Below are 12,244 nucleotides of genomic sequence, written 5' to 3' on the forward strand. Positions count from 1 at the left end.
TTACTTATAAGGAATGCCTCGTCCAATCTCCGCCCAGGGAAGGCGTTCCTGCTCGCTTCCAGAATTTTGGCTTCTCACATTACCGTCAATCGGGGACATTAACCGCAGGTGTCTGCTATGTGAAACAGCAGGCACCTGGTAGGTATGGTACCTGCTCTGCTCCGGAGAGGGTGCCATCTTTAAGGACCTGACAGTCAGGAAGGAGTTAAAGTGTACCTAACCTTCCAACAAACTTTGCATTAATCAATAGTACAGTGTGTGAACATGAGGAATAATACTATTTATGGCCATTATATGACTTGTATCTGCCATCTTTTAACAGTTTTCCTCTGTGCATGCTGAATGTGTAATTTGCAGTTCTCCCAGAAATGATAGGTGAAGACTAGGTGCCATCCACTGCACACAGAAATAAGAGAAGAATCTGCTTCCTAAACGTATCTTACTAACTCAGAAGCAACCCCAGGATCATGGTGGACGCTACAGAGAAGTACTGAACTGTATGGCTATGAATAAAGAATTTGGGGTGAAATATAAACGTCCTATGTCGCTACAAAAGTCTCTTTAGTCTCTCTCCTGGAGTCCTGTTTCACTCAGCACTTTCTCACTCCTCCCCCTCCCCTCTCCCCTTTTATTGACATCTGTGATATGATCCTTCAGCGGTGCTTATCCATCCTGGACAAGTTTAAGACCTCTTTCGAAATGAAAAGCATTCAGCAAGGTGAAGGGGAGGAGAGGGACATATTTATAAAGCAACTAACTGTGTCTCATCCAACGGGGTTGGCTTTGGGGAAAGCGGGTGTGGCTTAAATGTGCCACTGTGCCACTGAGAGCAAAAATTATTTCGCAAAGTAAGCTAACCAATAGCACTAAATTTATCATTTGGCTTATGGTGTTGCTTTGTAACCACCACTGGCCTCTGTCTGAGCAGAGGCACTGCATCTCTTACTCTCCTTCTGTGGTCCTACGTGTCTCCTGTTTGCAGGACTTAGCCTGTTCCCAAAGACATAGTTCCTTCCTCTCAGGGTGTATGGTCTTTCTGACTCTAAAAGGGAAAGAGTGTGTCATGATTTGTTTCCAGACCTGACTTTAGTCCGTTTACCATATTGATCAATTACTGCTTTCCCTCACCTTGGGTTTGTTTTATGGATTTACATGAATTTTGCCATCCCTGACCTCTGCCTATTTCCTGACTATGATTATGGACTTAACTCCCGATTATTCACACCATTGTCTCTGACCTTAGTGGGTCAGAGGGCAACCACATCAGGACTATTCAAAAAGGCAGCAGTCTGGTGGTAACCCAGCAGCAAAGTCTAGATACTTGTATAGGGATTAAAGTTTGACTACCAGGGGAACTGCCAGAATAACGCCCTTAGGTCCAACCCTAAGTCAAACTGGTTGGTAGGTACAGTGGTTCCACATCCACTGTCTGTAACTCAGCCTGAGGTTCTTTAGACTGCCTGTCTAAAATACACTGTCTACAATTTAGATAGGATTAGTAAATGTGCCCCATATACCTACAGTTCAGATTCATTTTTTTCAAAGCCACAAAATTTCAGTTGTTACTTACTTTGTAGATATATAAGCAAACTGCCATGTCGCATGAGTTCCGTTATAATATACACTGGTTCTTCCAAACTGCACACTGCATATAACTGGATAAGCTTTGGATGTCTGAGGCTCTTCATAAGTTGCGCCTCCCTTAAAAAGTCTTGGGCATTCATTGATCCTAAGGTACAAAAAAATATATGCAAATTATGAACTCAGTTGGTATCTATAAGACAAACACATTAGAACAAATGATAGTCTTCAATTTTTGTACATACATTCTAAGACATCAAACAATACCATTCCACATGAAGAACATGCATTACTAAAGGATGCCAAATTAGGTAGACAAGCAATTCTTTTATTTGTTTAAAATAAAGAATCAGACTTAAAAATGCAATAACAAACTATTAAGAAAGAATATTACTATATATCATCAAAACCTCAAAAGTTAATTGACTTCTGTTCATGCTATTCCCTAATAAAGTGGTGCTTGAAAGTGTGTGAGCCCTTCATAATTTTCTATATTTCTGCATGAAGTTGACCTAAAACTACATCAGATTTTCACACAAGTCCTAAAAGCAGAAAAAGATAACCAAATCAAAAATATTAGATTTGGTAATTTATTTATTGAGGAAAATTATCCAATATAACATGTCTGTGAGGCAAAAGTATATGAACCTTTACTTTTAGCCAATTCCTCCATGCAAAACAACTTCCTTTCACAACATTTCTGTTGGATTAAGGTCAGGACTTTGGCCTTTCCAAAATCATCAACGGTTCACATACTTTTGCCACTGTCAGGTATGTGATATTGGAAGATATTCCTCAACAACTAAATTACCAAGTCTAATATTTTTGACTCATTTGATTTGGTTATCAGATGTAGTTTTAGGTCACAATTATGTAGAAATATAGAAAATTATGAAGGGTTCACAAAGTAAGTCAGGCATCTTCAAACTGCGGCCCCCCAGCTGTTGTAAAACTACAACTCCCACAATGCCCTGCTGTAGGCTGATACCTGTAGGCTGTTCGGGCATGCTGGGAGTTGTAGTTTTGCAACAGCTGGAGGGCCGCAGTTTGAGGATGCCTGCTATAAGCGGAGAAGTCAGAAGATCCACAAACAGGCAGGTGTTCCAGGTAAATAGGCTGGAATCCAAGTTAGATGGAGCAAGGGGGTCAAGTTATAAACAGAGATCAGAGAAAGGTCAGGACAGGCAGAAGACAAGAAAACAAGGTCAGGAAGACAAGCTGAATCATAAACAAGAACACACTCACACAAAAGCAAACTGGAAGCAAATAGATTTTATTGCTCAGACCTAGAGTGGTGTACAAAACACCCTTATAAAGCTTAGAGCATATGTTCAAGGGCTGGAGTCAGCTGCCACTTAGTGAGCACTGGCCTTTTAAAAGAGCTGGAGCTACTGCAGCAGCAGAGTCAGAGTAGAATGATATGATGCAGATCGGCCACCAGGAAAAAGTTGCTGGGTACCCACAGTAATGATACATCTAAAGGGTAAACAGCACCACGGATTTTTGTTGTTACCAAAGTCCATGAGGTGGTGGTGCCAGCAGTGTTGGGCACTAAGTGAAAGAAGGAATACTTCAGCATTCCATGTCTTGTGCACATGTCTTGGTGAAATAAACCTGAAGTATCCTTGAAGACATGGAGTGCTGCAGTATTCCTTCTTTCATTGGGTACCCACAGTGTCATACCAGCTTCTTCTTACAATGTCAAATTTTATGAAACAGTTTGCATCTGTTGATTTCCACACTGTACCTCTACATACCTGTTTTCAATGTTTTAATAGCCACTGATATAGTATTGTTCCACAATCCTTCCCAAACTTCTCCAAACTGGCCCTGCCCCAGCTTTTTCAAAAACTTCAAGGAGTTTCTGTCAATTTCCCAGTGATCAGCAGTTTCATAACACAAGTCTGGAGGCAGAGGAACTTCATTCTGGTTTCAGTGAAAATAGCAACATAAATTAAATTTGTTAGTAATTTGTGCAACCATGGTTTGCGATATAAAGGGGTTTTTTTCTTAGTTTTTTTTCCTATTGGTGCTATTTGGTTCGATCCGAATATATTTGCCGAGAATGACGTTAAAAAAGTCTATTTCCTGGCTGCAGAGAGCCTTCATAGTGGTGTAGAACACTGTGCCTTGTAGTAACACGCATAGGGAGTCTGCTTTGGCAGTGAAATAATACTGAGAGCCGTAAGACATGCAGATGACGGGTGTCGCTCTTAGAATCACTACACACTTCACTTATTTGGGCAGTCACAGGGCCAAAACTGACCAAATAACTCAAGTATGAACTCAGCCTTACAGGTCAATGTTAGCGCCAAGAAGAAGCGCACTCATTTTACACCGTCGTCAGCTGACTCCACACAGATATCTATAGAACCTGTTCTATTAAACGCTTATACAAGTAGAGCCCCCCGACAGAATGGAGAGGGTGTCAGCAGTAAGTTTGTGTTGACGTCACTGATTATTCTGCCCTTCCTCTGATCCATCAGAACAATAACCCACAAAAAACAGATCCTGTCTGTGGAGCATCCGCCTTCACTCGGTCAGCATTTGCTCAATAATCCATCAGTATTGCTAAAGCCCAAAAAAAACAGGAGTGGGTCTAAAACAGAGATGACACGTGAATGGAATATTTGCATGTCTTCTGTGCCTTGTACCCACTCCTGCTATTGGCTACCAAATCATAAGCCAAATCTGATGGGATCATACAGGCCTTACAGCTGCTACACAGACAGGATCTGTTGTGCGTCTCATTTTTCCTTCCATCTGCCAGATCAGAAGAAAAGTCAAATAAATGATTATGTCAGCCAGGCCGAAAGGCAAAATAGTGCATCAGGAGACCCAAAGTGACCCGGTGACAGAGTGGGGCGGTGGGTGGCAATACCAGTACCCACTGACGAAGGTGGGTGAAAGAAGGAGCACTTGGCATCAGATGTGTTGCATCAGGCGGGTGGCAGCATCAGAATAGTAGCTGAGGCAGGTAGCCAGAAGAAACCGGTCTCTTTTGTCACAGTGTTGGTGTGGCACCATGGATGATCTAGTCTGATGCATCAGGAATTGGTGGTTGGAAATCCTGACTGATCCACGCCATATTTTTCTTGACAAAGGTCAGTGCAGTGTCCCACTCAAGTAACCATGGGCCCCGCAAACGTATCTTAATTATGTATGAATGTCATGTGATATGCCTGTATTTAGTATTTTATCTCCTGTCATATTCTCTATGTCACAATGTGATTTTACATGCAAATATCCTTTACACGGGACTAGTCAGGGTGCACTACACTTGTTTCTCCACTAGATGGAGCAGTGTCAGTGTGTATTTATAGCTTAGCTCAGACCTGTTAGGCTGTGCAAAAGTGTGCAGTTCAGTTCAGTTCAGTTCCTGGTTGAGGTGAATCCAAACCAGTGCAGATGAGCTCAGGTAAACCCAAGTAAGAGTTCAGTTGAGCCTTGAAGAAAGCAACAGCCATGTAGCTGAATGTCTGGAGGGAGGCATCTTCCTAGCCTCTCTACTCTGTCCGTGTCGGTTCCATAACCCAGGGTTAAGGCCTGCAAGTATTCTTCCTAGAGGTGAGCAATCCACTCCTATAGATCGCTCTTCCAGGGTGACCAATGTCTAAACTGTATACAGCCGAGTATATAAGGAATTATCACGTTTTATGCCAGACAAAGGATTAGCAAGATAGTCATAACCTGAGGACTGATTAAGCACCTTTGTAGTAGGTCTAGGAGATAGCTTGAAGCATCTACATCTCAAGTTTAAATCCTGAGGACAGTCAAGCCAACAGTCAGAACAACATTGGATTAGAAGTTCCAGGATTCAGAAAAGCACCTTTTTAATCAAGGATTAGAATCAGGCCGGAGTTGTTACCAGTGTAAGACTTTGATTATTACCAGCCTAGTCTGAGCAGTAGTCTTCTTATGTATAACAAGAGCCTGTACTTCATTGAGGATTTGCATTTCCCTTTCCCCATAGGTATTGGAGATTGTGCTTAATGCCGGATTGTATCAAGAGACTGTTTAATGCCAATGGATGTATTGTAATCAAGAGTCATCATCAGTAAAGTGCCATTTGGAGTTTCACCCTGCTTGCCTCAGACTCAGTTCCTCTATTAACACTATAGTAAATGGTTGTACCTCCATATAAAAGGTACTGGCATCACAATTACAAGGGACCTTGCAACTGGCACATTAATACAGACCACCAAGGGCACCTCAAACCAACATCTGGCCAGTGTCCCTTACACCAGAGTGTGCCCCAGAGAATCCTTGTGCCATTCTTCTCTTCACTTATGCGAGCCTGCCCAGGGAAGACATAACTGTGAGTAACCAGAACTGTATTTACCTCGGCCCACCTATAGCTCACACCGTGACCTCACACATAATTCCCCTGCAAGGTCTTGCATACCGCATCAGTCTCTCCACATTTTGGGTGGACAAGCGAGTTCTCCTTGGGGTAACTATGGCCCCTGCCACACTAAACACCCGCTCTGATGCCACACTACTAGCTGGGCAGGACAGCTTTTTTAGGGCAAACTCTGCTAGTTGCTGCCACAAATCCAGTTTGGCTACCCAGTAGTCCAGTGGATCTTCAATGTGGGTTGGCAGGGTGCTGTCCAAGTATGGCACCACCTGCTGGTTCAGGTCCTGCTCCAGGTCTACCTGCTGCTGCTGGTGACTATGCTCCTGCCACCCTACCCCTCCCCAGCAGCCATGGCAGTGGAACATGAGCGCAGAGGGCCACCCCGGTCAGACCTGCGAGAGGATGGATGATAGTGCAGATAGGCAGCGGCCAACTGACTACATAGGATGTCTCTGTAGAAGTTCAGCTTGTCCTCCCTCTCAGTGGGTAGCAAGGGTCTAACAAGGTGGAGAGCCAGAAGTCATCCCTCTGCCAAATGGTTACAATTTGACTGTCACTACACAAGCAAGTGAGCATGCATCGGGCCATTTGTGCAAGTGACTCGGAGGGACTCCCTGCCTCCATCTCCACTGCATACTGCCACGGTGTGTCTTGGTCTCGTCTTCCTCATCACCCTGTAGCTCCTCTGGCTGCTCCTGCTCCTCCTCCCCGTCACCGGAGTAGAAAAACACCAATTTTGCTACACATTGACTGTGCTCCAATGTCCTCCTCCTCCTCTTCCAGTTCAGCCTCCACAGGGCTTATGTGGCTGTGAGATCTAGGCGCCACGTCTCCAGTCCCCAGCCATTGTTACCACCATCTGTTCCAGGACATGAAGCAGTGGAATGACGTCATTCATCCCGTAGTCCTGGCGACTGACAAACAATGTGGTGTCCTCAAAAGACCGGAGCAAATGGCAGGTGTCACGCATGAACTGCCACTGGCTAATATCGAAGTTACACAAGGGAGTACTCCTATCCGCTTGCATCATCAAGAAATTGTTGATGGCCTTTCTCTGTTCGTACAGGCGGTCCAACATATGGAGTGTGAAATTCCAAAGGGTAGAAATGTTGCATATCAGCCTATGTTGGGGGATGCCGTTCTGCCACTGCAGCTCAAGGGGGGTGTGCTTTGCGGTGTAAGAGTGGCTGAAGTGCATGCAAAGTTTCCTGGTCATTTTTAGGTTGTCTTGCAGATGGGTGGAAGACTTCAGGAACCGCTTGACAATCAAATTGAACAAGTGTGCCATTCAGGGTGCATGGCTCAGCCCTCTTTGACACAGCGCCGATACAATGTTCTTCCCGTTGTCGGTCACCATGATTCCGATTTTGACATGTCGGGGAGAAAGCCAGGATTCAATTTCTTGACAAAGGACACAGAGCAGTTCCTCCCCTGTGTGACTCAGTTCTCCCAGGGAAATGAGGTGCAGAACAGTGTGACACCGCCGTACCCTGCACATGTGTACGCTGGAAGTGCACTGTGACTTGTCACTGCAGTGGAGGCTGAAAACATGGTGGAGGATGAGCAGGCAGAGGCGGACCAACGGCGAGACAACATGGAGGCGGAAGCAGGGTGACCTGGCCAAGTTTCTGGTGTGGCTGTGCAGGAACCACATTTACCCAGTGGGCCGTAAAGGATATGTACTGTCCCTGACCGTAGTTACAGCTCCACACATTGGCGCTGCCGTGCATTTTGGCAGAAGCCAACAGGCTCAAGGACTGGCCCACCTTCTGCTCTACATATTTGTGCAGGGCTGGTACTGCCTTTTTCGCAAAGAAATGACGGCTTGGGACTATTGACCTCGGCTCGGCACAAGCCATCAGTTCTCTGAAAGGTGCAGAGTCCACCACTTGGAAAGGGAGGGACTGCAGCACCAGCAACTTGGACAGGAGCACGTTCAGCTTCAGCACCATTGGATGCGTGCACGCATACTACTATCTCTTGGCAATCGCTTCAGTGATCGATTGATGATGGAATGGCTGATGAGGAGTAGGAGGAGGAGAAGCAGGAGCATCTGGACCAGCAGAAGATAGGAAAGACAGACAGCTCCCTTCGGCTGAGGTGGTGGAGCCTTGACTGGCTGAAACCGGGTACATGCCACTGGCCGACGCAGTGGTAGCTGCGGCAGGCTGGACCACCACATCGGAGCCACGGTTCTCCCAGCCCATTGTATGGTGACGCTGCATATGTTGATGCAGGGCCGTAGTGCCAACATTGCTAACCTGGCCACGCTTCACCTTCTGCCCACATATTCTACATATGGCCCCGTTCACCTCCTCCGGTGGCTTAACAAAAAACTGCCATATCGCCGAGTGGGTGATTTTCCCCCCAACTGTCTGCACTGACTGACTGCTACTGACGCTGCCTCCGTGAACCCCTGCACCACTACTTCCCGGGCAGGTAGGCTGCTGCGAAGCAGGTGGTCTACCCCGAGTACATATGGCTCCCGACCTCCCACTGCTGCCACCCTGCTGACTCCCGGCCACCCTATCGACTTGCTGGCTCTGCTGCTGGCTCACGGGCAAGCTGCCACCCTCTTCTCGTGATGATGATGAAGCCCCTTCTGCACCCGGCTCCCAAGTGTGATCGGCTTCATCATCATCGAGTAGTGTCTGCACGTCACTGATGTCCTCCTCAATGGCCTTTGGGTCAGGAGCCTGACCGCTCGCAACACCACCTCCCACGCCACTCTCCTCATCACTACTTGCCCACCTAGTGGAGGAAGAGGCGGATGTCTCCTTCAGATCTTGGCTGGGCAGTATCTGCTGACTGTCCTGTAGCTCGTCCTCTCTGTATAGTGGAGATGAGCCCACAGCATACAATACTTCTGTGGCTGAGGGAACAGCAAAGGACAGAGGCAGGTTTAGGATAGGTGAGGGCACAGGGCCTGCTCCCGGGCCATGCCAACTAATGGTTGTGTCTGACGAACCCACTGACTGTTGCCTGGGGGTGTCTGATGTCACTTGGGATGAAGTGGATGACCGAGTTAACCAATCAAGAACCGCTGGGTTGCTGGTCAAGACACGACCGCTAGATGACATTGGGAGTTCAGGCCTCTCGCTGCGACACCTGCTGCCACACCCCCTTACTCTTCTACTACCTCTGCCTGCAACAGAAACATTTATGCTGCCACTCCTCTATGCATGGCGTGGCACTTCTCTGTGTGACATACTTTTACCTGAACTAAATAAATTAGACGCAAATTAAAACACCCCTAAAAGTGACAAAAATATTTTTCTTTTTGTACTGAAATAGGATAGTAAACGCTTTTAGCAGAATTAACTGCACCAGTAAATTGCGTATATTTTTTTTCTTTCTGTACTAAAATAGTCCACTAAATGCTTTTGCCACAAATAACTGCAACAGTGAAGTGCGCATATATTTTTCTTTCTGTACTGAAATAGGCAACTAAATGCTTTTAACACATATAACTGCAGAAGTGAACTGAGAATATATTTTTCTTTTGGTATTGAAATAGGCCAGTAAACGCTTTTAGCAGAAATAAATGCAACAGTGAAGTGCGTATTTTGGGCATTCGCTCTGGAAGTTAGGATAAGCGGTTACAGCACAGAGGCAAAGTGCAAGTTCTTGGTTCTAAACATCAGTGTTTATTCACACGTGAAAGCAAATCAAAAACGCAAGTTGCTTGGTGATCATTCACACACATGAAAAGTTCATATATAAAACAGTCACCTTTTCTCCTGGGTGGTACTTCACACCCTGTTGGAAGTTCTGCCTTGTCAAGTCCACAGGCACTCTTTAGGCGGCCTGTTCGCCCTTACAGGGGTCTGAGCCCTCCAGTCCAGCTCAAGCCGCAGATCCCTACACAGTCCTCAGATCACAACACATACACCTCCTGAACTCCACTGTCAGACGGAGGTAATCCTTACTTGGCAGTGCTGGCTGGTTTGTATGCCTGGCAAAACCCAGCCTAGAACATAGGGGGTAGTCACCCATCCAGCACTTTGACTAATCCCAGTAAGAGCCGTCCCGGATCAGCTATTAAAGCCATACTAAGTATCAAGGTGTCAAACAGCAACTGCTGCTGACACATAAAAACCGGCTCTTACTCCACTGAGGCCAGGAACCTCGGTGACACGTACCTATCATCCACGATGATTCCTTGAACCTTCTTACAGTATATAGTTTTCTTTCTGTACTGAAATAGGCCACTAAACGCTTTCAACACATATAACTGCAGAAGTGATTTGAGAATATATTTTTCTTTTTGGACGGAAATAGGCCAGTAAACGTTTTTAGCAAAAATAAATGCACCAGTGAAGTGCGTATATTTTTTTATTTCTGTACTGAAATAGGCCAGTAAACACTTTTACCAGAAATAAATGCACCAGTGAAGTGCTTAAATATTTTTCTTTCTATAATGAAATAGGCCACTAAATGCTTTTGTCACAAATAAGTGCACCAGTGAAGTGCATGCATTTTTTTTTCTCTGTACTGGAATAGGCCACTAAACACTTTTTCAAGAAATAAATGCACCAGTGAAGTGCATATATATTTTTATTTCTGCACTGAAATAGGCCACTAAACGTTTTTGCCACAAATAAGGCTACTTTTACACTCGCGTTTGGTGCGGATCCATCATGGATCTGCACAGACAGATCCGTTCAGATAAAACAACCGTCTGTATCCGTTCAGAACGGATCAGTTTGTATTATCTTTAACATAGCCAAGACACATCCGTCTTGAGCACCATTTTAAGTCAATGGAGGACGGATCTGTTTTCTATTGTGCCAGATTGTGTCAGTGAAAATGGATTCGTCCCCATTGACTTACATTGTGTGTCAGAACGGATCCGTTTGGCTCAGTTTCGTCAGACGGACAACAAAATGCTAAAGTTCCTTGCCCCATGTCCTCAGTCCTCACATGTGTAGCCCCAATTTTAGGAAAAATTGTGATTCGTTAACACGAAGCCCGAGGAAATTTGCATTCATTGATTCGATTCGCTCATCTCTATTTATGACAGTTTGATAGGAGCTAGTTGAGACAGAGCTACAGAAGTAACTGCTTCATAGATTAGGTTCTCATTTAAAGACAATAGTAAAGGGTTTGCCTGACCTCCAAACCCAAATTACTATTGGGAATGTGTGTGACATAAAGGAAAAAAGCCACTCACCTCTCATAACAGGAACTAACCCACAGAACTAAGAGAAATATCATGCACCTTGCAACTCCTTGAAATATCATGCTCCAATGGCAGAACTGTGTACATGGAGCCTTCACATAGTCACACATAGTCCCTAAGGTTCCATGTGCTTCAATATGGTGCATGTGTAAATCATGTTATGAAAACTGCCTCCGTTTGTAATCTGTGGGTGCCATATTAAAACTCCACACAATACTGAGGTTTAAAAAGTTTATATGGAGTTCAAAAGAACCCCCCAATGCCCGGGCCCCTTGTATACATTATACTTACCTGCTCCCCGACACCTGCGTCGCTCCGGATCCCTACATGGCCGCCGCTGCCTCTCCCCGTCGCGCAGATCAAAACATCCGGCTATGGGGGGGGGGGGGAGCAGCCAATAGCAGGGACAAGCCTCCCTAGCTGCTAGGGTGGCTGGTCACCATAGTGGCCTGCTATTGGCTGCTCCCTCTATCACCAGATGTTTTTATTGGCACGACGGTGAGAGGAAGCGGTGGCCATGCAGAGATCTGGAGCCATGTGGGTGTCGGGGAGCTGGTAAGTATAATGTATACGAGAGGCCCGGGGGGACCTTTTAGACTTTATATAACCCCATTAAACAATAATACCATAGGCTGTTTGTATAAGGCCCGTGTCTTAAAATGAAGATTAAACAGGTTGTACAGTAATTTACATTGATGATCCTGTCCTCAGGATAGGTTATCAATATCTTATCTGCGGGGGTTTGACACCTGGCAAACCCCGCCAATCAGCTGTTTTAACTCCTGTTAAGCGGCAGCATAATGGAACTGAATGGAAGGAGTGCTCGTCGTTACTCTGCACTTCCGAGATGAAGTGCAGTGTAATAAACAGGAAGCGGTGCTCTCACGGAAAGCCGCCTCCTCTTCAAACAGCTGATCGTCAGGGGTGCCAGGTGTCGGACCCCTGCAGATCCGATATTCATGACCTATCCTGAGGATAGGTCATTAATATAAATCTCTGCACAACTCCCTTAAACTGCTTGCATCTGTTAGCTTATGTTCAGCATAAGCAACAGACTGAAATCTTCACCATCTATGCATTTTTATTGTCACAATACTCATTTAAAACAGCACATCTTATCA

General features: G+C 45.5%; 1 protein-coding gene across 1 annotated transcript in view; it reads right to left on the bottom strand.

Annotated features, from left to right (window-relative positions):
- FRK (fyn related Src family tyrosine kinase) overlaps positions 1–12,244 on the bottom strand; it is a 119,040-nt gene that overhangs the window by 26,006 nt on the left and 80,790 nt on the right. Inside the window, exons 4-5 of the mRNA XM_044290865.1 lie at positions 3,339–3,507; positions 1,571–1,729 (exon numbers count right to left, since the gene is read on the bottom strand). Coding sequence (XP_044146800.1) covers positions 1,571–1,729; positions 3,339–3,507 — 328 coding nt within the window. The remainder of the gene's footprint in view (positions 1–1,570; positions 1,730–3,338; positions 3,508–12,244) is intronic.

This window comes from Bufo gargarizans, chromosome 4 (genome assembly GCF_014858855.1).
Source record: "Bufo gargarizans isolate SCDJY-AF-19 chromosome 4, ASM1485885v1, whole genome shotgun sequence".
Taxonomy (NCBI): Eukaryota; Metazoa; Chordata; class Amphibia; order Anura; family Bufonidae; genus Bufo; species Bufo gargarizans.